The sequence below is a fragment of the Lolium perenne genome, chromosome 4 (genome assembly GCF_019359855.2).
Source record: "Lolium perenne isolate Kyuss_39 chromosome 4, Kyuss_2.0, whole genome shotgun sequence".
NCBI lineage: Eukaryota > Viridiplantae > Streptophyta > Magnoliopsida > Poales > Poaceae > Lolium > Lolium perenne.
Window position 1 is genome coordinate 58109568 of NC_067247.2, and position 27096 is coordinate 58136663.

General features: G+C 44.8%; 1 protein-coding gene across 1 annotated transcript; it reads left to right on the forward strand.

Moving 5' to 3' along the window:
- The first annotated feature begins 9088 nt into the window (after window positions 1-9088).
- Window positions 9089-12545, forward strand: LOC127292639 (probable xyloglucan glycosyltransferase 9). The gene is made up of 5 exons (XM_051322085.2): window positions 9089-10104; window positions 10201-10509; window positions 10599-10889; window positions 10983-11096; window positions 11515-12545. Exons 1-5 carry the CDS (start codon window positions 9367-9369, stop codon window positions 12151-12153), a joined length of 2091 nt encoding a protein of 696 aa, XP_051178045.1. The 5' UTR covers window positions 9089-9366; the 3' UTR covers window positions 12154-12545.
- Window positions 12546-27096: the final 14551 nt, after the last annotated feature.

The window sequence follows — 27096 nt, forward strand, 5'->3', positions numbered from 1 at the left end:
ATCTAAATTTCCAGGGTTAGACTCGAGGACACGTGCAATTGTTGACGCGTAGACGCGAGTCGTGGTGGAGAAGTCTAGACGTGCAATCGTGGACGCGTGTCGCGTTGCAGAAGTCCAAGACGTGCAGACGTGCACCTGTGCACGCGTAGGACGCGGGTCGCATTAACCACCCCTCGCCTTTATAGACGCCTCCTCGCACTCTCTCTGTCACTCTCACTCGCTCACGCATCACCAACTCTCTCACGTCCCATCATCTTCTCCAAAGCAAAAAACCCTCTCCCTCTCCCTCTTCCTCTTCCTCCGCCGGAGAGATGGACAAGGAGAATGCCAATCCCATCGTCGAGGTAGGCTCGAAGCGCGACGCCTCCATCTTCGGCGCCGTCCCCTCTACGGACGTCGCCGCCGCCGCCGTCGCCGGTGCATCGGAGGCTGCTGCCGCCGGTGGCAGTCAGATCCCGGCGGGATGGGACCCCTACGACCCCGTGCCGTACGTCCCGCCCCCGAACCCCTACGACACCTCCCTGGAGGACCCATGGAACGAGGTAACTACGGTTTGCTTCCTTTTTTTGTTCCCCATTCCTTTTTGAACCATATTTTTGCTGGTATAGATGGATCTGTAGATGGATGAGTATTGGGCTAATATTTGCGCCGATTTTATTCCATTTTGTTTTGATCACTTCTTGATTTCGTTTAAGATTTGGGGTTCGGCTGTTCGGTTAATTTATGCAAGTAATATTGGATCTCAATCAGTTAATTTATGCAAGTAATCATGGGATCTCAATCAGTTATTTTATGCACTAATCAAAAGATATCAACCGTTTAATTTTGCAAATAATCTCGAATGTGTTCAAGTTCAGATCTAGTTTAGATCTAGAATCTGTTTCTTTGCCTATGATGAATGGTTGGGTACAAATTTTTACAGGGAGGGTTCAGCGAACCATTGCTGTGTACAAATCTGTTGTACATGAGCTTTAGTTCGCTTACACCTTCCCTGTAGATATATAATCATGTCCACTCTAACTGAGGCTGACTCTGTTTTTCTTAACTTTGTTATCATGTACGTTAGTCATCGTTGCAACTCATTCACTAGTTTCTGTTTGATATGAATCAGATGTCTGGCAGCGACGTCGGCAGCGACGAGGAGGAGGAGGACGTCAAGACTCGCCAGGTGTTGCGGAGGCTGCAGGTCGGCCAGTACATCTCCTACTTCGCCAAGGAGGTCTACAGGTGCCCCTTCTGCACCAGGAGACTCGGCGCCACGGACTTCAACTGCCTCGTCACGCATGCTGAGAACATCAGCACCACCTTCCCCAACGTCGGCACGACGGTGAACGTCCACTCCTTCCGCGCCAAGCACAGGGCGCTCGGCATGCACCTCCGCAGCTTGGAGCGGGTGGAGATCTCCGCCGGGCGCATGCCTCCGCTCAAGCCCAAGGCTCCCAAGGGGAGCAAGAGCAACAAGTGGAGGCAGAGCCAGATGGGGTAGGCGGAGTCCTGGACGTGTGCTGCTGCTGCTGCCTCCTAGTTTGTTGTTGGGATCCCTTTGTTGTTAGCTAGGGATCCCTTGTTGTTATGTTAGTATGATGGTGCTGTGAAGAACCTGTTACTATGTTGGCTGCTGTGTATGCAGCTTATTATCTATCCATATTATCTAGGGATTATCTATCCCTAGTCTACTATATTTTGTTGGCCGTACTTAGTTTTCTTGATTTACTTTGACTGTGAATTTATCGTACATTATCCTGGAGATTTGCTTCTAGATTTAACTATATACATATGGACCAGAGGGAGTACTAGATTTGCTGCCATATTGGGCAAACAACGAGGGCCAAAAGGCACAAATAATTGAAGAAAGTCAGAAATGCAAGCTTCTCTAGATTTTATACTAATTTGGTGAAAAGGACAGAGAGAAAGAGGGGAAAAAGGTGCACTTAATAATGCCAATTTGGGGCCGAGAGAGACAGAACCCAGCTCCTGCTCACGTGCAACCAAACGCTTCTCGTCCTGTCCCACGCGGTCCCTTTCTACCAGCCCCACGCGACACGGGCCCACACGACGCGGCCCCACACGACGCGGCCCCACACGTGACAGAACGGTCAACTAAACGGGAATCCTGCCGTCTGAGCTGCTTCTGCGGGTTTCAAACAAGGGCTTGGGGAAAACTGAGGAAAAACTAAGGAGTTGGGGAAAACTGAGTACAACTAAGGACCTGAGGGCACGAAAATAGAAAGCCCTAATTGCTAACCCTCTACTTGTTTCTTGCTTCAGATCCACGTACTAGGAGGCCACTCAATCTCTTCAAGCCGCCAACTTTGCTCAAGAATCCTTGGTGCGTCTCTCACTCTCTCTCTCTTTCTCTCCCTCTCTCTAGATCTCTCTCCCTCTTAACTGTGCATGCATAATTTCTAACATTATACCTTTTTCTTGCTCAGATGTCGTCATCTCGTTTTCCAGATATCCCTGCTCCCGTCCCGCCGGTCCCGGTGCCGCCTCTCCATATGTGTCTTCCTCCCACTCTAGATGAGCTAACTGCAAGGGGTCATTTTACAAGAAAGCCAGCTATCGATGAGGGTCAAGTTCCAGCAGTACCGTGGACGTGCAGGAACCGCGCGAGACACCAAAATGGCAGAAGCGTCGAAAATCTCCCGACGAACAACCTGCTGCTGAACCTGCCTCCTTTGTATTGCCAAGAATCACGATGCAGAGCCTTGGTATGCTTTTTTTATTCCGTGCGCACATTGATAACTGATTCCTAGCAAACTCTATTAACTAACAAATAACACTTGTTACACCTACGCAGAACCCTCGAGGTTACCGCTGGACCACTACTACATGCACAATAAATGACAAGCTGCTTGACTCTATCATCCTCAACTAAGGAGACTACAGTAAGTACTACTCCCTCCCTCCCACTTTAGGATGCGTATAAGTTTTTCACGATTTTCTCGTTTTAGGATGCGTATTGTGATGGGCAGCTAAAACTAGTACAAAACGAACTCTTTTGCCCCTGGCTGCATGCCAGCTCTATGCATTAATTCCTTGGCCAGATTTACTCTTGTCTTCCTCGTCTTCTCCCAGTCTCTTCAACTCCTCTTGCCCGTATTCTCTCTCTCACTCCCTAGACGACGACGGTGGCATGGATCCGTCGTGGTTCTTAGATAGCCAAGAAGAGGAGGAGGAGGTCCCGGATGAAGAGCTGCTCCGTCGAGGTCGTGAACTCCTGAACGAGGAAGAAAAGCTGTGTGGTGAGCTGCAAGGCCAACACAGCGAGAAGGAGCAGGAAGATGGAGACCATGAGCTGCGTGAACAGCAATGAACAACACCATACCATCATCGCTTTCTTCAAACACATAGGCGTAGTTCAAGTCGATGGCCACACCGTCGTACTGATCTTCAATGGCGTCCCAATCGATAGGACCATCAGTATCCATGGGAGACAAGGAGGGAAAAGAAAGGAATGTGATGAGAAAAGCTCAATGGCCCCATGGAGTATTTATAGAGTGCAGGAGAGGGAGACTAAAATTTTCATTCGAATTTACAGAAACGGCGCCATGGTTTAGTTCCCTCCTAAGTGCAGCTCTTTTAGTGAAATTCAAACGAATTTTTTTGCTGCTCATTCGCACCATTGTGCTCTGTTTGGAGCAGCCATGGATGAAAGCTTGGCGGGATTGAATGTCCGTCTGGGAAGAAGGAAGGGTGGAGACCGAAGGGACGTGCGAGGAGGAGCTGGCCAATGCATGCATGGGTATTAATGGAGGAGGATGGGCAGCCTTGCATGCTTATCAATATTGCGGGAGGGTATTTTAGTCTAGAAGATTTTCTCCATGACGCTGCATGCAACTTATTGGTATGCGGGTGAAGACTTATGCGCATCCTAAACTGGGAGGGAGGGAGCTGGCATAGAGTACAATCAAAACATCTTTGTTTCTTTCTTTTCTTTCTAGCAAATTACCATTTATCTGTTAAAATCTTTAATATTTATATCCAGTTGCTGCATAACTAGGACACGTATAACGATATTTAAAAAAAACATAGTACAAACGCAAACGCTCACACACGCGCATACACTCACCCCTACCCTACCCTATGAGCACCTCGAGAAGACTGAGCCGGCGGATCGAATCTTGAAATTGACGAAGTAACCACCGGCGCCTCGCTGTCGACAGGCTGGGGATACAACCACCCTGCTAACCACCCAATCTAAGGTTGGTTCTCTATAATGATACAAATTTAGATGAACAAAACAAAACAAAGTTGCAATACATGTAATTCTCATAGAAACTACATAAGCGCATATGACATAGAGAGCCACTCGTAACATTATGTTATCTATTGGATAAAAGTATCACTTACCGTGTTCTTCAACCGAGTAGACATCTTCGTAAACAGGTTGTACCTCCATAAACACTAGCAATTAAAGAAGAAATTTTGATCGTTAAAAACCTTGTCATTTCTACAAATCCATAGCCACCAAATAATGGCAAGTTCTCCTACCGTAATAAGTATTATAAACTATGAACCGCACCATTTAGCCAGTTGTTCAATATATATTAGCAATATCACGTTGTAGGTATAAGATATAACCTACTTAGATGACCGATCAGATAGATCTAGCAAAATTGAACTTGGAGAATATGTGCTTAATAGTCTCGTCATGATGAGAAACTACATACTTTGTACTTCCATGTCAACTTAGTTTTACAATGTTGTCTTTGGTGAGTATTTACTCCACTACAAAGATACCAAGCCAAAATCTTAGTCTATAATGAAATCTTCATTTTACATGCTTTGCTATTATTGACTAGCTGATTTGGTTGTATTAGGACTATATATATGGACTCCACAAAAAACTTATCACTCATGTAGATTTGTTAATCCCTTGCGGTGATTGTAACAAAGCCAAACACTGCATCAAAGCATGCCATTATGCAAGCCAATCCAATGACCAACTAGATCTCTTTTGAACGCCATATTTGGTGGGGCTACAACATCTTAGCGATTGTATCGCTTTTTTGTGACGAAGAATGTTGTACATAGCTGGATATTTTACTCGAAGTGTAGCGTTAGGCAACCACTTATCCTACCGGAACCTAAATTACGAGCCATCCTTGATTATGAACGAACTATATTGGAAAAAGTATTTCTTCATTATCGTTAGGCCATCATAGAAAAACGAGTCTTAGGGTTTCTAATAAACTTGAGATAGGGCAAGTGAGCCCACATATTTTCCTTTCCGAAGAGTTTCCTGCACCTATCTACGGCAAGAAGATTAAAAACCCATTTACCAAGAAGAGCTCTCCTCTTAACCTCAAGATTGTGAACACCAAGCCATCCTTGATCATTAGGGCGGCAAGCTACTATCCAATTAGCCAGTTGAGATATTTCTTATTGCTCAATATGAAATTGCGAAAAAGAATCTTTATCAGAAATAAGTCAATCGGCATAAAACTTGTTTCGATAGGTAGAAACAAGAAACCAAATAGTTGCATATTACCTATTTTCCAAGTAATATGAACTACTCTTCCATGAAAGGATAGTCTTTTTCGTTTCCAACTACTTTGTCTTTTTCTTTTGGCATTCTTTACTTGATTCATCTTTATCTAGCTATTGTGTGTCTCCCGTAATGCATCGAAACGTGTAAATAGCTGGTAGAAAACTGGCTTTGCCCACAGCCGAATGGTTCGGCGGCATAAAAGGGGTGCCCTCGTCTTGAGCCTCGCTGAAGCAAAACAATTATTTTCTTCTGCAAAAGCTTATTTTAAATCGTGAAAGTTGGTCGAAAGCTTGTATGTGATATTAATTTGAGATTTCTTGTTTTATCGATGTCGTGATGTACTAAAAAGATTTCATTCGTCAGCATGTTAAAGTGTAGGACGCTCCAAGAGATGAGGAGACATGTGTTTCCTTATTGAAGGAGCTTGCGACCCTTGCCTGCTGGCCATGCTGCTGCGACATGCCCCTCGTTGCGTTGCGTTGCGTTGCGTTGCATGTACCATGCCTACCCGGAGCGAGACATACCCATACCTATTTCCATGACTGCCCATTTTAGCAGGGCGTGCAATGGCAACATGTTGAGGTATCTTCCATCGTACGGGGTTTTAGAAGCAGCGGCGGCTCAAGCACGCGGTGGTTACACGCACATGTATGTCCCTGATCCACTGGCACGTTAATGCGCACGTAGGTACGAACCGATGGATGGATCCATGGGCAGCAGGGCCTCTGTGTCTTGGCGAGGGAGGGACACGGGCTTTGAGTGTCGTGCCGTGGAAGCTCCGCCGGCACACCCACCCGGCGATCCCATTGATGGCGGCATTGATTGGCACACGAGTGCGCGCGTGCTCCTTCCAAACCTCAGCGCGCGCGGCACTGCCAGTGGACGCTCCCCTCCCTCTCCCATGGTGACGCGCGAATCCGCCCGCTCGTCACGCACCATCGCCGCGACCACGACCCCGACCGACGTCTCATCGCCATCGGCCCGCCTGGACAACCGATCGAAGACGAATCGACGGACGGCAGCGGAAAGAAGATACGGGAAGAACGCGCGCGGCATGGTCCCGTAACCGTCTCCCGTCACCGTCTCGTGACAGGGCCGCCCGTCCGTCGATCTCTGCGTTCAGGGACGGTGTGGGCCGCACACGCTCGCTGGGTTACGCTTTGCCTTTTACTACTGCCTTTCCCCTCGCTTCGCTGTCGCTTTCTTTATTACCGGCCTGGGGCCACGTACGGGGAAAGGGCATGCCCATCGGACGGCCCAGTTTGAAACGGACGCTTGGTAGTGAGCGTGTGCCGTCCGATCGGGGAGCTTTTGGTCTGGGCGGCTGGAGCGGCTCTTCTCTTCTTCACGGGGTGAGAGAGACTGCCTGATCGACGACGCAAGTAATTTACCGTCTCCGCAGCTAATCAGATGGCTCCACTCCTTCACGTGCGGGTCGTCAACCGATTTTGCTTCATGTGAAATTTGTTTGTTTCAACCCCCCACACACGCACTTTTCAGGTTTTTTTTTTGACATTTTATTACTCAGAAGCTCCGCTCTAGCTAAACCTAAATTTGTTAGACTACGTGCGTCCATTTATTTTTCCAGGTATACAAAGTAGGGCTAAAACGACCTAACTTCACGGCTAACCCTTCTCGAAGACACATCATACGTCTTCATCACTTCAATCAGATGGCCATGAGATGACCGGAACTAGGTTGGTCCCGCTCTACCTTCTTCGTCAAAAGAATCGTCGAAGGAAAACGAAGCCAACCTCGAGAAGACCTTCACCATGGCGGACTCGTGTGTGCCTGTGTTCCGTCGACCGCTGACGAATGACTGTGGCAACAAAGAGTCATGATTTAAGATTGAGAAGGGCAAACCAACATCTGGATTTGAGCACGTCTTTGGCAACCATATACGTTCACAAAATTCTAAGCTTTTGGAATACATATTCACAAACATAATCGTGAGAAATTGTAGAAACTTGGATAAAAAGAAATAGCAGTACATATATTTCGTTACAATGCCCCAAAGTTTGTTAAAAGGAATTTATTTTAATGGTTTCTAGCTGTCAAAAGAAACTTGTTCAAACCTAGGCGATCAAAGTGCGTACTTCCTCTGTTTATATATATAAGAAAAATATGCATTTCGAGGTAGAATTTTGATTAATAATTTAATCAATATAATATGTGTTATATGTCACTAAAAGTATATATTATTGGATTCATATTTTAAGAATGTTTCCAACGATATATTTTCAGTGTTATAGTAGTATAACTTATTGTTTATCGATCAAATTGTTAGTCAAAATTTTGCTTGGAATACTTAGTGGCTTTATATATAAAAACATTAAAAATGTTATTCTTGAAAAGGTGGTCACAATTAACAAATGATTTGCATGCGGATATATTTGAACATAGGATTATTATATGTTTTTTGTTTTGTTTTTTGTCCATTGTTGTTAAGAGTTGTAAACACTTCTACTACATATCATCCACATGGAGAAATGGGTGGTCACTAGTTGACGTTTGGGACCCCATAGGATCGCCTCATGCTTGTCCTCGACGGATGGTTAAACTTCTTCGCAATTGTACAATCATACTACTATGTTGAATTGGAGCACAAACTACCTAATTACATCTGCTTATTTTTTATATATATAGGCAATGAAGTATACAAATAATGGGTATGATTTGAAACAATGTGTTGATCTGAAAATACAATGTCCACACCATCATTATCTGCTTTTCTGCCCTTGAGTGCATGAATGAGTTGTCAGCCAAGAATAAAATTTTATTCTAAAATAAATGTGAAGCTAAATACCAGTACAAATTTGGTAGGTCTATGAATTGAATTTTGTACCCGTAAGTTGCCCCCCACATATGTAATTATTATAGCGTCCTTCCAAACAGAACGTCATAATATGAGGCCACATTCCATAGCCATGGTTACGTGAGGACCATTCTATAAAACGGAAGGATCGGAGGGATGCGTTTGGCATATGTGGGAGAACTTCGGCCTGAAGTGCAAAACGCATTACCACACCGTCAATACTGTTCCTCTCATGTTAAAGAGGGGAAAGGAGGAAACGTGAAGTTGCTGCCATATTTTCCCGTGAATGACCAAATCCAAACTTGCTTACCCGAAGAAGAGAGTGGATTTTGTCAAACATTAGAAAAATCAGAGGAGCCAGATAAAAGTTTCACTGTAACTACTTCTACAAGAAATGAGGACAAGTAAGCAAAAGAACAAAGAAAAACGAGCAAACAAAAAATGAAACAGAAATTTGTGGCAGGATTATTTCTTTTTGTTCCTTTTTATTTCAATTTCAAAGCACGTTCAATGTTCCCCCACAACAAAACTAAAGCCAAAAGTTTACGAGCTGCGATGCAATGATGATGTTGCCCTTTTGAAAGTTAAAAAAAGAGACAAATTATGTTAACCCCGTGTGCCCCCGCATTTAAACCACAGGAACCGCGTAAATTTCTCACCGTAATTATCTCCAGAATAAAAACCATACCCAAAAGTTAAAAAAACGAAAAAGGCATGCAGCGAAGAAAAGGGAAATTAACACACGGAGTAAAATATTTCTCTCTACTAGACGCGTTGAGCTGTTCCCAGTCCTTCCTCCCCAGCCTCGCCGCCTCCCCCTCCTCTGCCCCTCTTCTTAAGCTCAAAAAAATGGCAGTGGAGTGAAGCTCGCCGCTGCACAGTGGAGCTTTGGGATAGATTGCGCTGGGGTGGTGGAGTCGGAGGGCTCTAAAAGCAGCGAGGGCAGCCCCAGGAATAGTGTGTGGCGGAGTGGGCGTCTAATTTGGGGCAGGAAAACGAAAGGTCGAGGCCTTGGCCGGTGCCGGTGGAGGACTTGGGGTTCTTCGACCGGCCATTCATGGCGCCATGGACCGGCTTGTGGGGCGGTAGGGCCGGCGGCGACGCCTACCGGGGCACGCCGGTGGTCGTCAAGATGGAGAACCCCAACTGGTCCATCTCCGAGATCTCGCCGGAGGACGACGACGAGGACTTCCTCGTCGGCGCCGGCGCCACCGGTGCCCGCCGCAAGGGAGGCCGCGGCAAGAACGCCAAGCAGATCACCTGGGTGCTGCTGCTCAAGGCGCACCGCGCGGCGGGATGCCTGGCCTCGCTCGCCTCCGCCGCCGTCGCCCTCGGCGCCGCCGCCAGGCGCAGGGTGGCCGACGGCCGGACCGACGCCGACGCCGGCGTGGAGAGCCCCGTGCTGCGCTCCCGCTTCTACGCCTTCATCAGGGCCTTCCTCGTCCTCTCCATGCTCCTCCTGGCCGTCGAGCTGGCCGCGCACGTTAACGGCTGGAACCTCGCAGCCTCCGCGCTGGCCCTCCCCATTATCGGCGTCGAGTCGCTCTACGGCTCCTGGCTGCGCCTCCGCGCCGCCTACCTCGCGCCGCTCCTCCAGTTTCTCACCGACGCGTGTGTGGTGCTCTTCCTCATCCAGAGCGCCGACCGCCTCATCCAGTGCCTTGGCTGCTTCTACATCAACCTGAAGCGCATCAAGCCAAAGCTTAAATCCTCGCCGCTGCCGGACGCCGAGGACCCGGACGCCGGCTACTACCCCATGGTGCTCGTCCAGATACCAATGTGCAACGAGAAGGAGGTCAGTGTCGCTGCATTACTAAGCTCTTGCTCTCCGCAGATGCCTCTTATTTTTACTCCAATTCTGCAATACTTTAACCATCTGGTCGTCGCCCAGGTGTATCAACAATCGATTGCGGCCGTCTGCAACCTTGATTGGCCGAGGTCCAACTTCCTGGTTCAGGTGTTGGATGACTCCGACGACCCGACGACGCAGTCACTCATCAGAGATGAGGTTGCGAAGTGGCAGCAGAACGGGGCTCGAATTCTCTACCGGCATCGTGTGCTCAGGGATGGGTACAAGGCTGGGAACCTCAAGTCCGCCATGGGCTGCAGCTACGTCAAGGATTACGAATTTGTTGCCATCTTTGACGCTGACTTCCAACCAAACCCAGACTTCTTAAAGCGCAGCGTCCCACATTTCAAGGTAAATTCAGTGGGAATCTTGTGCTACTTCCTTTTTGTTATCTCGTTTAGGATTCCAATTCCGATTTATCAATTTTGCTCTTGTTTCAGGACAATGATGAATTGGGGCTGGTGCAAGCAAGATGGTCTTTCGTGAACAAGGATGAAAACCTATTGACTCGGTTGCAGAACATAAATCTGTGCTTCCACTTTGAGGTGGAACAGCAGGTCAATGGCGTGTTCTTGAACTTCTTTGGGTTCAATGGCACCGCCGGAGTTTGGAGGATCAAGGCATTGGAAGACTCGGGCGGGTGGATGGAGCGGACGACGGTGGAGGATATGGACATTGCAGTTCGGGCGCACCTCCATGGCTGGAAGTTCATCTTCCTAAATGATGTTGAGGTATTTTATCTGACCAATTCCTTCTCCATAAGTTATGTGGTGTTTTTTATTACCATTTGAGTTGACCTGAATTGTTTGCTCTACTGTTAATAGTGTCAATGCGAATTACCCGAGTCCTATGAGGCTTACAGGAAGCAGCAACATCGGTGGCATTCCGGTCCAATGCAGCTATTCAGGCTTTGCTTACCGGACATCATCAAGTCCAAGGTATTGTTATGCTCTTTTTATTGTACCTAAACATAGCTGGACAGACAATTTAGATGTGCTAACATCGACATGGCACGTGAGAGATTGCTTCAATAATGTTAACATGTTCGGCGAAATTTCTGAAATGTTGGTGCTTTTGAAATATGCAATCCTGTGAAACCTCTCCTTTGGTACTTGCCTTTTGTGCTGGTTGCTTAGGTTACACTTTGAAAAATGCTTTCTCATCATTTGCCTTCTATACACTGCAATGTAACACTATCTGTTAGATCAGTTTGTTTTGTATTAGCATGGAGGAATTTATGTATGCTAACTCGGATTAGCTTCTTGAATTCCTTGTTGCCATTGCCGTAGAAACCATTTACCTCGCTCAAACCTTACCAATTTAGCTGTCTATTAACTCTGTTTTACTCTGCTGCAGATTTCAGTTTGGAAGAAAGCCAACTTGATCTTCCTCTTCTTCCTCCTCCGGAAGCTCATCCTGCCATTCTACTCCTTCACGCTCTTCTGCATCATCCTCCCGATGACAATGTTCGTGCCCGAAGCCGAGCTCCCTGACTGGGTCGTATGCTACATCCCTGCCCTGATGTCATTGCTCAACATCCTGCCATCCCCAAAGTCCTTCCCTTTCATCATCCCGTACCTGCTCTTCGAGAACACCATGTCCGTGACCAAGTTCAACGCCATGATCTCGGGCCTATTCCAGCTCGGAAGCGCCTACGAGTGGGTGGTGACCAAGAAATCCGGCCGATCATCAGAAGGTGATCTCATCGCCTTGGCGGTCCCGCCCAAGGAGCTGAGACACCACCAGAGAACCGGCTCGGCGCCGAACCTCGACGCCATGCTGAAGGATCAGTCGGATAGTCCGAAGAAAGACGGCAGGAAGAAGAAGAAGCACAACCGGATATATAAGAAGGAGCTCGCTCTGTCGCTACTACTCTTAACGGCGGCTGCTCGCAGCCTGCTCACGAAGCAGGGCATACACTTCTACTTCCTATTGTTCCAGGGCATCTCCTTCTTGTTAGTAGGGCTTGACCTCATAGGCGAGCAGGTTGAGTGAAAAACTGTAAACATGGACACGATAGATCTTAAAATGACGGTGATTGATACCACCATGGGAGTGATGGTACCGCGCTCGTCGAAGCTCTCGGCCGAGGTTTGAAAAGATTCATGGAGGGAACCGTGCCGCTCTCAGCCATGACCGCACGACATGATCTGTCAGCAGGGTGTACTTTGATGAGATCGAGAGAGAGGCTTCTGATCCCGGTAGAATGTGTAGATATACTAGCCTCTTGGCATGGGAATCAGATTCTCAGGCCTCTCCATTCTTTTGTATGAAAATTTTGGGTGCTCGTGTGGGGGATCTGATCTTGTCTTAGCGTGATGTAATGTATTCCGTCGTGTGCACGATTGATCGAGGAAGAAGCCAGAACGCCATTGATTGATTGGAAACCATCCGTACTCATGTGTGTGGCGGATGAAGGTGTCGTTCACGTGTCCTCGTAGATGCTTGTTTGAGGTACCGGGTTGATCTGGTCAATGTGTGTTGGTGTGTATACAGGTTGTGCTTGTCACCGGCAAAGGTGAATCTGCCCATGACGACGTCACATGATGGGGAGCTTTTTTGCGCTTTGCCAGAAAGCTTGCATCTAGATTCCGGCATCCGGTCAAGAATGGGGTTCCTTCTGTCAATAGGTTTAGTGACGCATGATGAACTTTTCAAAGCAAAAAATGTCAAATAGATGGAGACTTGTGTGGCACGTTGTTACCAAGTGTTGTGGTTGTTGCATGGCCAGAAGGTGTCATCCATGGAATGTTTCCATTCTGTCTTTCTTTTCTTAAATGGAGGATGTATCCGGCCTTGACATCAAAATAATGCACATAACTTTTTATTTATTGATTTATTCACCAAAACCTTATAAGATAATACATGGATCACCCCGAAGCCACCTTGTTGACTATAAGAATCGCTACATCTACGAGTTTGATGACGGGGTACCCATGATCAGGGTCGTGTGCCCCGATCTCGTACTGACGCACGTCCTCTTGAACATGTGCATTAGTCACCGCATGTGCATGTTATAGAAGTCGTCGATGCCGCCTTCTGCAAACCCATCTTCAAGACAGAGATCTATGCATTGATCTTGTAAGGCCTTCCCTCGATGCCGCCACGACGCTAGACTTGATGAATGCTGGAAACAACAACGGTCCACGCCTCCACCATGGAGCCATCCGATAATCGCTCACGGGTATGACGTGAGAGCGCCGCCATTATCCGATCCATGTATATAGGGTTTCCCGCGAAGGGTAGCGGAAGGATCTAGGAGCTTCACTTTAATGTTGCCTTCAAGAACGCACAAGATGTGTCGAGCATGAGGCCACCTCCGGCCAGCCGCCACCGAGCGCGGCCCAATCCGCCTCCCACCACCATGGCGATGTGCGTCCGAGTACGTCGTGCCACGCCTAAGCCCAAGGGAGTCGGCCCGCACGGAAGCCTAGGGCGAGATGACGAGTAAGATCCCACCGTCGTGGCCGCTGACCAGGCTTTACCCGACGTGCACAAAGACGACGATGAAGGAGGAGCGGGGGAAAATCAGGGTTCCCTCACGGGGCCGACGTGAGAGGGGCCGCTTATTTTTCTCGGATCACACCTAATTAATGTTCACATAGTGCTAATACAAATTAAGTACTTGCCTACAGATATCATATGAGGTGCAATTTCTGAGCCATTACAAAAATACGAATGTCCACATCAAGGGCACAGATAAATGTGCTCAACAACAACACACGGAATGTTCCAAAGCTGCATGGTGTCATCTGTAAGCTACTGTTAAAAAAAAAACGTTCCTATCCCTTCCACCGGATAAATGCTGTGTTGGCGACGGGCAAATAAATAACGCCGACCGGGCTGTCGGTTGCACTGGCTGTGAGCTGTGCGTAACTGAACCAGTACCACGGAAAGAGTGATGACAGGCAGCGAGAGCGAGGTGAGCTCGACCCGTACGTGCAGCCGTGGCGTGCCCTGTCCATCTTACCTTATCTGCATTGCATTCTGCATGTGGCTGCGAGACAGCTGTGCGACGCCGATCCATCCATCTTCTTCTGCTAGCTGCTGGCCCAGTTCAGTCCGGTGTGTGCTGCGGTAAGCGCATTCCGCACGACGTTGGCGTGGCCGTGGCGGTGGAAGTGGACACATTCTTGATTCTTGTGTGCAGGATAATCGGTGTTTTTAAGTGCAGCTTCGTCTGATGTTGCTTGTAATTAGGGAGGTCGCCATCCTGCAGTACAAGCCAAGGGACCAGACAGGTTACGTATCAGCGGCTGTAGTGTTTTCTTGCGTATAGAAGCCAAGTTCGTTCGAATTTGTGATCATTACGCGTGATGATGGTGGCAAGCTTGTAGAGTAGCCATAGAGCTGATGATTAAGCTGGTGGTGTCACGAATTATTGCTCCCTTCAGTTAGTCCGTGTGCCTCGATCCAGTTTCACACTAACCATCTCCGGTTTGTCAGCCTGGGTCGGTTTTTCTCCCCACTGACGTTGGAACGGAAGGATGGAAATATCTGCAATTATTTGCGCCACCGACAGCACATGAGTGGTCACTAATTGGGAGGTAAAGAGAGGACCGAGACCGAGGGAACAACGGTTGGTCCGTTTTGACAAAACTAGCAAAAAAAAAAAAAATACAAAGCAACATGCCTCCCAAATGATTTTACAAAGTAATCAATTTTGTTTCGTTCAGTACCCGACAAAACCATCCTCAGTAGCACGGCTCTGTCAAAGGTGAAGCCAAGCTGAGAAGCACAATGCCGTTCTCGGGGTAGCCAAACTCAGTAGCACATTGCCGTTCTAGGTGGAGCCAAGATTCTTAGCCGTTTTCTGACAACGATAATTGAAAGTGGTTCATGCACCTAGTAAGGACCAAGGTTATCGAACCCAACAGAGAGCTTTGCACCATCCCAAACCGTAACCAAGGGATGTATACTCAGCGCAATTGGCAAGGAAATTCTAGGGTATGCTCATATCCACCATCGATGGTGCACGATGCATTTCGTGTCTAACTTCTATAGAGCATATGGAACTAGGGGCGGACATACAATCTACAAGATTGTTCAATAATACACAATCCACTTGGAACGCCATTGTTTCGCAACTCCCTTTAAGAGAAGAGAGGATTTCAGATTTCAATTTCGTTTGCCTAGCTAAGTCTAAGACTCGTTTGGAAATAAGAGTGTAATAGATGAAAAATTACATGTGGCTAGGAATTGACATTACCTGCAACCATTTAAATATTTTTATGGTCTTGTTTAACGTTGCAGGATTTGTGAAGGCAAAAACTCTATATATCACCCCGACTTGGTAAGATCTCTTAAGTGCGTCAACCCATCGCTATCCTTCTTTATTTTCTGGTGTTCCTTGAGAGAAAGTAACATTTCAGCTTGGAGGAGTTGATAGTACCTAAAAAATGATGTGTTTTCCGAGGTGTTTTTATATGTTTTTTATTTGGATTCGTTGGTTCTCGCTTTCTAACTAACAAGCAAAGTGCAAAAATACAACGAACCTTGTATTTCCTTGTGCTTTTAAGTTAATTTCAGAAACGGTCGACTAAGGAAGAAAATCAAGTCATAAATGAAAGTTTGGAGAAAATCAGGCAAGTCCTTAATTGAGAAGATTGTCATCCTAGGCAGCAGACGTTTTAATGATCACCGGTACGCTCATGATGACCGTACCACACGGAGCCGCCTCCGCCTCTTCAAAAGGACAACTTCTGTGAAGGCAACATGCCCAAAAAAACATTCACAACCAACACAGTGCGCCCACGAATAGCGAAGAAGGGATTCGGAGAAGAACTCATTCTTTTCGCTGCGATCCTCCTTCTCAAGATCCTTCACTCCACCATCATCAACACAACATCACACACTGAGAGACAAAGATTCATCTTTGTAAGAACTAGGGTTGTAAACTCTATTCGCATTCGAGATTCTTGAGATTGGATTTGGTTTGATCTTATTTGCGGCTTTCTATGGTAATATCTGAGATGAACTCTATTTATAAGTGTTTGTGCAATTCTCCTCTCACGTGGGAGTAAATCCCCCTTGAGGGGATTGGTGAGATGCAATGTGCCTGTTATTATGTTTATCCATTTATGAAAGCTATTGTTATTATTACTTATGAGATTGATTATTGATGGTTAATGCTTGTTGTCTAACTAAGCGCCCGGATAACATGATCCAGAGATCTACATAGATAAACACTTGTTGTCTAGCAACTCCGCGACCTCCTAGTGACAGTGGAGATATCAACGAGAAGTGAACACAACTCGAGAAGAACGAGGAACCATTAACCTTAATGTGTTGGTTTGATGTTACGACCTTAATAATTATGCTAGCTATTGCTTATGGCAACATGTAATTGGGCAATAATGTCTGTTGATCTAGATATGGAGGAGATAGATGCCCTAAGGGTTGCTCGCCTACTTGTATCTTAATATAAAAAATTTAATTTCACATTCACGTTGTATTCATATATCAATTCAGATGACACACTCACTATCACCATAATCTCTTTGTGCCCAATCTCGCATCTGCAGGAAACTCCAAACACAATCGGTTATTTCATTTTTGCTATTATTTCCTCTTTACTTACTCTCAATTACTTTTCAGCCATTACTTCCAACTCACCACCTCCACCTTCACACTTGTAGTAAACGCCAACAATAATACTTGCCTTCTTGCTCTCATTGGGTTTGATATAAAACTAGGAAAATATTTCCACAAATTCATGCTCCCACAATCATGTGTTCTTGCAGGCCATCATATTCATACTTTAGGCGGGACGATGGTCGGAAGGACTAGGGAGGAAGAAGGAGCGACAGTGATGAACACCACGATCACAGTGGAAGATGCAGCCATAGGGATGGCACCTACAAAGGAAGCGGAAGCAAGTATGAGTATCGTGGGGGGTCCCAAGACGGAGACAACATAAATTATCCACCTCCACCCGCACCGCCGTCACCGCCATTTTAGCAAAGGAGGAGGTGGAGGCCATGGTCCACCTAGATCTAACGGATCGCACGATAGTCCCTACACCTTAATGCCAAGGTAGAAACGAAGAATATGACATCCACAATCAAATAGACACTGGCCATGCAGCTCGCCAACCCTTCTATATTGACCCGGTCTATTTTGGTCCACTCATCCATGATGAAGATGTCACGAAGGGCCTTAAGCTACCGAAAAACTATTGGAGATATGCCCGAGACGCAATAATAAAGTGGTTATTATTATATCTTTGTGTTTATGATAGATGTTTACACCCCGTGCTATAATTGTATTAACTGGAAACATTGATACATGTGTGCTTTGTAAACAAACCGGAGTCCCTAGTAAGTCTCTCGTTTAATTAGTTTGTTGATTAATTGTTGATCATGATTTCCTGGTCATTAACATTGGATGTTGTTAGTAACAAGATCATATCATTATGAGAATGATATGATGCACACACACATATTAAGCATAAAAATAAGATAAAGTCATTAAGTTCATTTTTTGTATCTCTCAAAAGCATAGTAACCTAATCATTCGACCATGTGATCATGCTAATCACTAACACCGTACCAGAGGAATACTTTGGTGACATCAAACACCATTTTGTAACTAGGTGGTTATAAAGGTGACATTAGGTATTCTGAAAGTGAGAGTTAAAGCTCATGGATCAACAGTGGGATTTGTCCATCCAAATGGCGGAGAGATATACTCTGGACCATCTCACTAACATGACATCCAATTAGCTTGCAAGCATGTGACTAGGTCACAAGGGATATCATATCACGGAATGAGTAAAGAGTACTTATCAGTAACGAGATTGAATTAGACATGAAGATACCGATGATTGAATCTCGGATAAGTAAAGTATCACGCGGCAAATGGAATTGGTAATGAATGCTTCTGGTTATTTCGATCACAATGTCATCGTTGAATGTGTAGGAGCCAGTATGGATGTCTAGGTCCCGCTATTGGAAGAGGTGTCTCGATCATGTCTGCATCATTCACAAACCGTAGGGTGACACACTTAACATTCGATGTTATTTAAGGAAATATGAAATGGAGAATGAATGTTGCTCAAACTCTTGGATTGGATCCATGACATCACTAGGAGCTTCGGAATAGTCCGGAGAATAAGATTCATATATGGAAAATCATTTTCAGGGTTACCAGAAAAGTTCAGGATTTTTCGGTAATGTACAGAGGTTATAGAAGGTTCCGAAGAGTACCATAGTGGGGCCCACCTATCCTGGATGACCAACATGGACCGGAGGGGGATGCATTGCGTGGCGTCGACTTGCTTCTAAAGACTTCAAAAAAATTGGAACTTGCTCAACATTACTCAAAATTTGTCCACTTTTTGTAGGCAATGTGGAGAGCAACAAGGAACACAACAACAAATAATAACTTGAAGTTATGTGGCATTGCCCAGACTGAGCCATGTCTATGAAATGCATATTGAGTACGAGTGAGGAAAAAAGCTTCACACGCAATTTCCTAATCTCACGGCCAACTCTCGAGGATGAAGAGTGGAAAACATCGTCCGATGACCATGAAATTGTAAAAAGGTAAATGAATCGGGTAAAACAACAAATCCCAACTTACTCGCACAAAAGACTTATTAACCTTGCAACAACTTCTTTTTATTGAGAAAACACCCCCACTCTTTATTTAATCAGCTATAATAACATGTATATATAAGTTCATTGGTGGATTGCCCATCCACACCGATCTACCAATATCCAAGGACGTCGTACCATATCAAGATGAATTATGGGATTCACCACTACAATACTGCCTCCTTAATTGTTTTGCCCAATCCTTACACTCCCGGATGATGTTGCTTAGCCACCTCCAAACAATACGTAGATCAGACGCCATTGCTAATGCTTCCCTAGACGTCGAGCTCTCAAGGATCGCTAGATGGGAAATACCTCAAGTTGTCAGAAAAGAACTTCCCAGGTACTCCCCTCTTGCAGTCCTTGCAAAAACTGCCTCTACCGCTCATTGCAACAACTGATTCTAGAATGCATTACACATTCTCAAATAGAGCTCACAAGGCAGGTCCGGTAGCATAATCGCAACAGTTGAAGACGAGATAAAGTGGCACCGTGCGCCCCCATATTCATGGTACAAAAATCATGAGGATATAAGTAGAAAATACCCACGTATATTCATGATTTTTGTGGTGGCACTGTGTGTCACGTCCCGAGATCAGGCCTAGAAGAGACAGCCGCCGCACGTCTATAAATCAAGAGGCTTATACTCGCGCATGGCTAAAAATACAGGCTGAAACTAGGATAGTGGATCTCGAGAAGCTCAAACACAACATTTTTACAACATTCTTTACAATTACACAAGAATTACAACTAGTTCTCTAATTTGCTTTCCACCCACTGGTCCGCCTAATTTTCGATGACGAGGTCTTCCGCTAAAAATGTCTGCCACTAAAAAACTAGGAGCTGGTGAGTACGACAAGTCATATTCAGCAAACCGATTATACACAATCATATAATTTGTAAAATAGAAATGCTTTTCTGAAAATTAAAAGATGATTAAAGTAATTAATGAATTTAAAATCATGGTGCCACACACGAAAGTAAGCGTTCCCAACCCGAGAGTCACATGGGTAAAATTCCACAATTTTACACTCCGCAGAGGGGTACTCCGACATCGACAGCCTCAACTACCACCACACAAGCGCTAGAAGAGCAGAGCCCTTTAGCCCACTAGAACCCGAACACCCGAATATACTGATGTCGATCGCTCCTACGGATCCATTATCGACACGTTCCATAACAGGGCCATCCCAGCGGAGAACTTAGTCAGTCCCATACCTGAATTGTAACCGGTACAATATGTTTACCTTTGTAGCACCAAGTTTTCTCTTTAAAAAAAATATTGTTATTTCCCACGACCCGTTCACTTTCCAATTGATATTCATTTCTAATGCCTGGCTCGTATCGGTGGCTCACACGGATCCATCACCGTATACCGATACCGGCGCATTAGTCCACAAATACTCCGATGAAAAGATTCACATATCTCATATCAACTAATATATATGTCATGAATATTAACAACAAAATCTATTTTACAAAATGCATGAGAGGGTATAAAAGCAGCTTTCCTCCGATATACCTGTAGCAAATAATCTCTAGATCAACTCTTCTCAAGAAGATAATCCACGCCGCCAAAAGAAATCCGATGGGCAAAAGAAACGACAATCTACGCCCTCGGCAATCTTCTACAATGGACTGGCAGCATCCTCCCCTATGTGAATTTTCATCAGCTCCAATATACACATGCTGGTGGCAGCCTCTCTCTACTATTCTCACTAGCTCTCTGACTTGCACTGGTCTCACTCGCTTTCTCCGGATACGGGCAGCTGCAGCGGCTGGTGTACTGGTGTGTACCAATTTATAGGAGACTAGAAAAAAATAAAATTGACATGTCGATAAATCAGTGTGAGATAATAAACTTCATAATTTGCATCGATGAAGTAATAAATAACCATTGAAAATTGCTGCAGAAAATAACCGTAGATAGTTTCTGTAGAAAAGTTAAAACATAAGATTTCTTTGCATAAGTAAATCAATGTTTGAAATTACCGCTGAAATTTACTACAGGAAATAACTTGCAATTTTTTTTTACAATTTCTGCCGTTGTATCGTTAATTGTTGGAGAAATTACTGTCAACATTTACTGAACAATATATATGCAGATATTACTGTTCATCCGTAAATACTGTTCATCATATGCATTGTTCATACGCGATGAACAGTGTTCAGAGTGTTGTGGTGAGAGCAAATGGGGTTAGCTTTTATATATTTACTAGGAAGTTTGCGGCGCGGCACACGCCGCGCCCTTGTTGTCTACAGTGCGACATTATTTTTTTAAACGGCGTTTTTAGGCTTAAGAGTGTGGGATTCCTTTTGAAAAACAGTTGAAGAACCATCTAAAAACTTGACCGCACCCTTGGTATCAAGATCGTTTGTTACAATTTTGTAGAAAGAATACAATATGTGGGTTGCTGAAGTACCGTCGGAGTGCTAGTGAAATAGGCGGTTGATGGTGGAGTGCTTTTGTTTCTAGCTCGTTGGTTAAAATATTATAGAAATAAAACAAAATCTGGGTTGCCGAAATATCGCAGAAGTGCCTGTAAAATAGGCGGCGGATGGTGGAGTGCTTTAGTTTTCGATGTTGCTACAAAAGAAAATGGTAGTATTTCTCCAGCCGAAAGAGGCAACGGGTGATGGAGTAAATCTATCTTTCTAAAGTTTCTTAGAAGATGGTGGAGTAAGTATATTTTTCGATGCTACCGTAGAAGAACACAACAATATTTTTCTTGAGTAAAAGAGGGGGCGGATGTCGGATTTTTTTATCACCGTTGAAGCATTATGCACTACAAAAGAAATATCGGCGGGTAATTACTATACAGAACCATGATTGATGTTGAAGGTTTGTGTAAAACTTACTACCCTTATGCGTCATTGCAAAATGACCGGCGGAGAAATATGCGGCCTTAAATAAATAATAGCAGGTAGTTCAACATGTCTACTAAGAAATTGCTTTCTAGGAAAACATAGGTTGTTGCTGCCTCACGAAAAATTACTGCTGAAACTAAACTTGAGGTTGAAAGTACCACGCCGTTGCACCGTTTAGAAATTATTATCGTTGGAATATGTGCCATCAAATAATTAAATATTAGGTAATGGACGATCTATTTCGTAGTTGACACCGGAAGATTACTGTTGACGTTCAAGGATTGCACCGAAAATTGTTTTTTGGGAATTATATGTAGTTAGCGTCTTGCAAAAAATAACTGCTATATTGTTAGCGCGATAAATTATTACAAAAGCTAACTATTTCAACAGATGATCTACCGCAAGAAATTACCATTAGAGTCTTTAAATATTGTGAGCTTGAGAAATTGTTACGAAATCCGATGATCTACTGCGAGAAATTACCATCAGATTCTTTTAAAAATAGTATGAGAAATTTTTCAAAATCCAAAAAAGCAAAAAAAAACAAGGTGTGCACTATTGATGTGCACTGTTCATGCAGGTGAACAGTACCCAGATGAATGTGGTGAGGGCAAACCCATCATCTTTTATATATAGTATAGTATATTATAGGAGATGACCACCGCCTGCTAGTTGAAATATCTGAACGCCTTCACTACTAAGCTAGGTACGTATGTGTCACTCAGTCACATGTTATACTAGACGATACCCCGCGCGTTGCTGCGGAACTTGTATCTTCTATTTTCTATGAAGAGAAACTTGAAAGCACAATATATATTATTTGAACAGAAAGAGATATATATGAGATCAAAGAAAGATCTGAAGCAATATTGATATTTCCATACGAATGTTGAATGAATACATGAATAGATGGATTGTATTAACATGAATTCAATGCTTCCCGGCAGTAAGGCTAACTTGTAAGAGCAAAGAAACATTTGTATAGTACATAAAAGGTCAAGAAAGGTACTCTGTTAGCTTAGACCGACTTCAAAAAATACTACTGAATTCACTTGCACCCAAATGTTAAATCACTGTGTTAACCATGCTGAATTAATGAACAAAATAGGGTCAGATATAACTAGAAATTGCTTTTATATCATGTGCTCTGGACGGACGCAAGAGAATCCAAATGAAGAACAAAAGATCTAAAAAGTTCACACATGGAAATATTGTAATATATACTATGTTCAAATGTGCATTGTAATGATAACACATCTTTTGGGGGTTTGTCAGACAGATTGGGGTACTGATATATAAATTTAGCTAACTCTTCTTTTTCTTGTGCAGCTCATAGATGAATACATACCAAAAAAAGATGTTATTTCTTTTGGTAAGGAAGTACATTGTACTGGCAGTACTCGGCATGATTATGTAAGAATGATAAACAATAGGAGGCCAAAGACACCTCAAAGTAAGAATCAATTACTTAAAGAAACACATGAGCAACCACCTAATACAGTTTAAATAGCTGAAGGCATCATCAAAAATAGATCTGAAAAAAAATAGCTGAAGGGGGGGCTCTGCAGTGACACTGGAAATTCACATCTGGAAAAAAGAAGTTATTCCATTAAGAACTTTTTATCGATGGGGTTCCATTAAGAATATTATCAGTCATTCAGTCCCATATACTTGAGAGTAAGAGATCATTCTTGCAGGAGCCCCAAATCCATAATGTTCATTGCTTTGTTAGTTGAAAAATAACAGGGAATGATGCTGCTCCGAAAAAAGATTTCTCTGCCTAAGCCAAACTGCACGCAATGATATACACAAAGCTGATTGGTAATGTTGGTTAGTGGCCACGAACCAATCACCATGTAAAAAGCACTCACCATTTTGACAACTTAAATATTCAGACCATATAGTTGACATTTGCACCAAAACCACTGTTCAAAAACTAGGCCGATTCAACGATTACTAGGCCGATTAATCGCTACTAGGGGCCTGACCGTGTCGATTACCATTAATCGTTTGGGTTAATCCTTTAGCCCGATTAATCCGCTTGAAAGTCCGATTACTAGGTATGTTCCCGATTAACTAGTACACTTGGTCAAAAAAGTTACAAATTTTTTAATGCATATTGCTAATACAGGCGCTACCCCTCCCTAATAAAGTAGTTTTTGCGAAGCTCCCGCTTGATTGAAGCCTCCGGTAGCTTGATTTCCACAGTCGCCAAATAGTTTCTTGCCCTCCCAAACCAGTTACTCGTAGTTGCCCAGACCTTAGATACAGGAGCTCGACCACCTTGAGGAGCTCGTCCAGGAGCTCGAGGACGCCTTCAATAGGTTAAGTGGTTGAGGTGTCAGAGGGATCGTACCCTAGGTAGGTGGTGGGAGAAGATAAACTTCAGAGGTGAGAGAAGAAGAAGTGGAACGAAGGAACGCGGTTTCAGCTAGTGGATCCTGATTCGCTCGTGACCTTGAAGATTAGGTCACGAAGGAGAAGCGTACATGTTTTTCTAAGATTTTAGGCTCTAGAGATGTAGGGACAGACATATAGAGACTCGTATACTATTATTTTTCTTATATTAAGTATTTTAAGTGCTAATTTGTGTAGGTTACACCGATTAATAGCTGACCGATTAAATCAGTTAATCGTCCGAATTCCGATTAATCGCTACTCCCAAGCCGACCGAGCAGTTAACGATTACCGATTTCCTTAACATTGACCAAAACAAAACAAAACTTAACATAATGAAGTTGTACCAGTAGTAGATTAGCACTTACGATGGTAACCCTGATCCCTGAAGGGCCAGAAGAGTCGTCTACATAATTGTTTGGAAGAATTGATGAAAAATAAACAGAAAAATGCATACCGCAAAGGAGCACTTGAGACCTCTCCCGTTCATGAAAGTAGAATTTGAGATTAGACCGAGGGGTGAACAGTTATCCATATGAAGTAATTGACATCACGCCTCATCCAGGTGACCTGATCAAGGGGATCAATCTCTTGGACTCTTGGTTTTCTGCAGAAATCCAGATTACCTCCTAGATCAAGCATCGTAGCAAGCTTCCATGGTAATTTGTAAAAAACTGATATAATGTGCAAAAAAATCGTTGGTATTTTGGGGCGCCTGAAAGCAAACTGGGAGAGAATAGCAGAAATAGAAACAGGCACTGCTTCCGGCGATGGTTGGCCACCGTCATGTTACCTATGATGTACCCACCTGTTGTCAGCAACGTTCTTGCCATCCAAGTGCCTCTCGCCTACGATGTCCTAGGGAACTGACTCCCGCATGAACCGCCGGACAGCGGCCGCACTCCAGAGCCGGCAACATCCACGAGCACCTGTGGCCTGACACTAAAAAGAAGTAAATACTGTTGTATTCCACGGAAGATTCCATGGAAGGAAATTACTTAATTGAGGGGAGATTCCAGGGTAACAAAAATACATGCGACCAGCAAGAGTAGTAAATTTGAAGATGCATGTGATCATCCAATGCAAATTAAAAATTAGGAGTAAGAGAATAAAAGATGAGAGCTTCGGTACCAAAGCAAGCATCTACTACTGTCCAGCGTCCTTTGGCCATACACCTGATGATAGCTGCTTAATGCTAGCTTCAGTGACCAACACGCAGAATCCAATGGAAACTCAATCAAATCGGAGGGCCTTGAGCGAGTTGCACATACAGTATAATCCAATGAAATCGAGTGGGGCAATACATCAAGCAGCTTCGAGCCGGGCTGGACCGCAACCTGAAAGATTTAGAAACACGGGTTGTGGGATTAGGCAAAAAAAAGCGAGACTGTAAATCGTGAGTGGCCAGCTACCAGAGTAGAGACCAGCGCCAGTCATGACGACGCGAGCAGGCGGGCGTGGTCGATGTACTCCGTAGATGGCAGCACGAGGTAGTTTTGTAAGATGGAAGAAGCGGGGCGGTTCAGTTCAACCGAGCAGTTTCTACTCCATAAAAGCGGGATGCATTCAGCACTTTCAAGAGATTAATGGTGAGGAGGCTAAAAGTCGCGTCGGAGGAGGCCACTGGTCGCGGCGGCGGAAGAGATGGTGCGGGGATATCAATCTCGATCCCATGTAGGAAGAGAAAGCCCATGTTGAAAGGTGCGGAGAGACGTGCTGACATGCTATGAGTCTGCCGGGGCGTGTCGTCTGCCGAGCCAAGGGCCATCGGGCGTGCGGGTAGATAGGTGAAAGTTTTAATTTAGTGACGTGGCTTGCTGTGAGAGCAGTAAAATAGGACCATCTATTAAGAAAGAGAAGATTAACCACCATGCACACTTCCACGTAAGACTGGACCAGCTAAATATCTAACGTGCACCTTGCCGCTCACGGCTCTGACTAGAACTGAACAAACAATTGCTGCCGACATAACCAGCCCAAGAAAAGATCTACAATTATATCCTCCTCTCACGTGTGAGGTAACACTAACACAAACTAGTACTAGGCTACTAGCTAGCTCAATCGATAGTACATGTATTACTACTAGCACTTGACATGTACAAACAATTCATGTTCTAACTTCAATACAATTAGCTCCAATTTTTATTGCATGAACTTTTTTAGCAAATACTTTGAGCACAGTAGATTAGCACAAATAAAATAATTAGAAGTAAATTAGCATTTCATTCTACTTAAATAATAACTCGAAAAATCGGGTTATCACACTGTGCGCCCCCACATTCCTTCCACATCATGTCGCTTGTGGTGCCTCAGTGTGTTTTGCAAACCATCAACAAGTCTGAGAGGTCTTTCTTTTGGGCGGGGATGGATAAAGTATTGGGTGGCCAATGCAAAGTTAATTGGAAAATTGTTTGTAAGCCGAAGGAGAGGGGTGGGCTTGGCATCATTGACTTGGATAAGTTTGCGAGAGCCTTGAGGCTTAGGTGGCCATGGCTTATTTGGAAAGATCCCTCTAAAGCTTTCATCGGTGCGGACCACCCTTGCGATGACGCGTATATGGACTTCTTCTATGCGGCTACCACTCTAGGCGGAAGAACTTCACCGTCAATAATGGGCTCCACCTTGACTTTTGGGTTGATAAGATCAACACCTCAGAGGGCATCACGACTAACAACATCTCCGAGTTCATGAATTTATGGTCAAGGGTTCATGAGGTCCGCCTTACCAAGGGCACTGTCGTTGCCTAATCGACGGTACCTCGGAGGAGGGATCCTCACGAGGGGGAGAAGAAGTAGGGGCCATAGGGCGGAGTGCACACGGGACGGTGGTACGCGAGTTACCCAGCTTCGGAACACCTGCACGATGACAGGGCCTACTGCTGCTTGTCTGGAATTATCTGGGCGCTTTCGCGTTGTTACAATGAGTTGTGGTTGTGCCTCTAGGGCTCCCGGGATCCGGCTTATAAAGGCGCACGGATCTAGGGTTTACATGGAGAGTCCTAGCCGGATTACAGATAGCCTTGCTACGATACAATATCTTGCCGTGCACGTCACGGATCCGCCTTCCATATACGTCG

Excerpts from the sequence above, each read along its gene's own strand:
- LOC127292639 (XM_051322085.2), top strand. The coding sequence starts at position 9,367 with ATGGCGCCATGGACCGGCTTGTGGGGCGGTAGGGCCGGCGGCGACGCC. Across the intron at positions 10,105-10,200 it reads CAATGTGCAACGAGAAGGAG|GTGTATCAACAATCGATTGC; the intron begins GTCAGTGTCGCT and ends GTCGTCGCCCAG. Across the intron at positions 10,890-10,982 it reads TCTTCCTAAATGATGTTGAG|TGTCAATGCGAATTACCCGA; the intron begins GTATTTTATCTG and ends TACTGTTAATAG.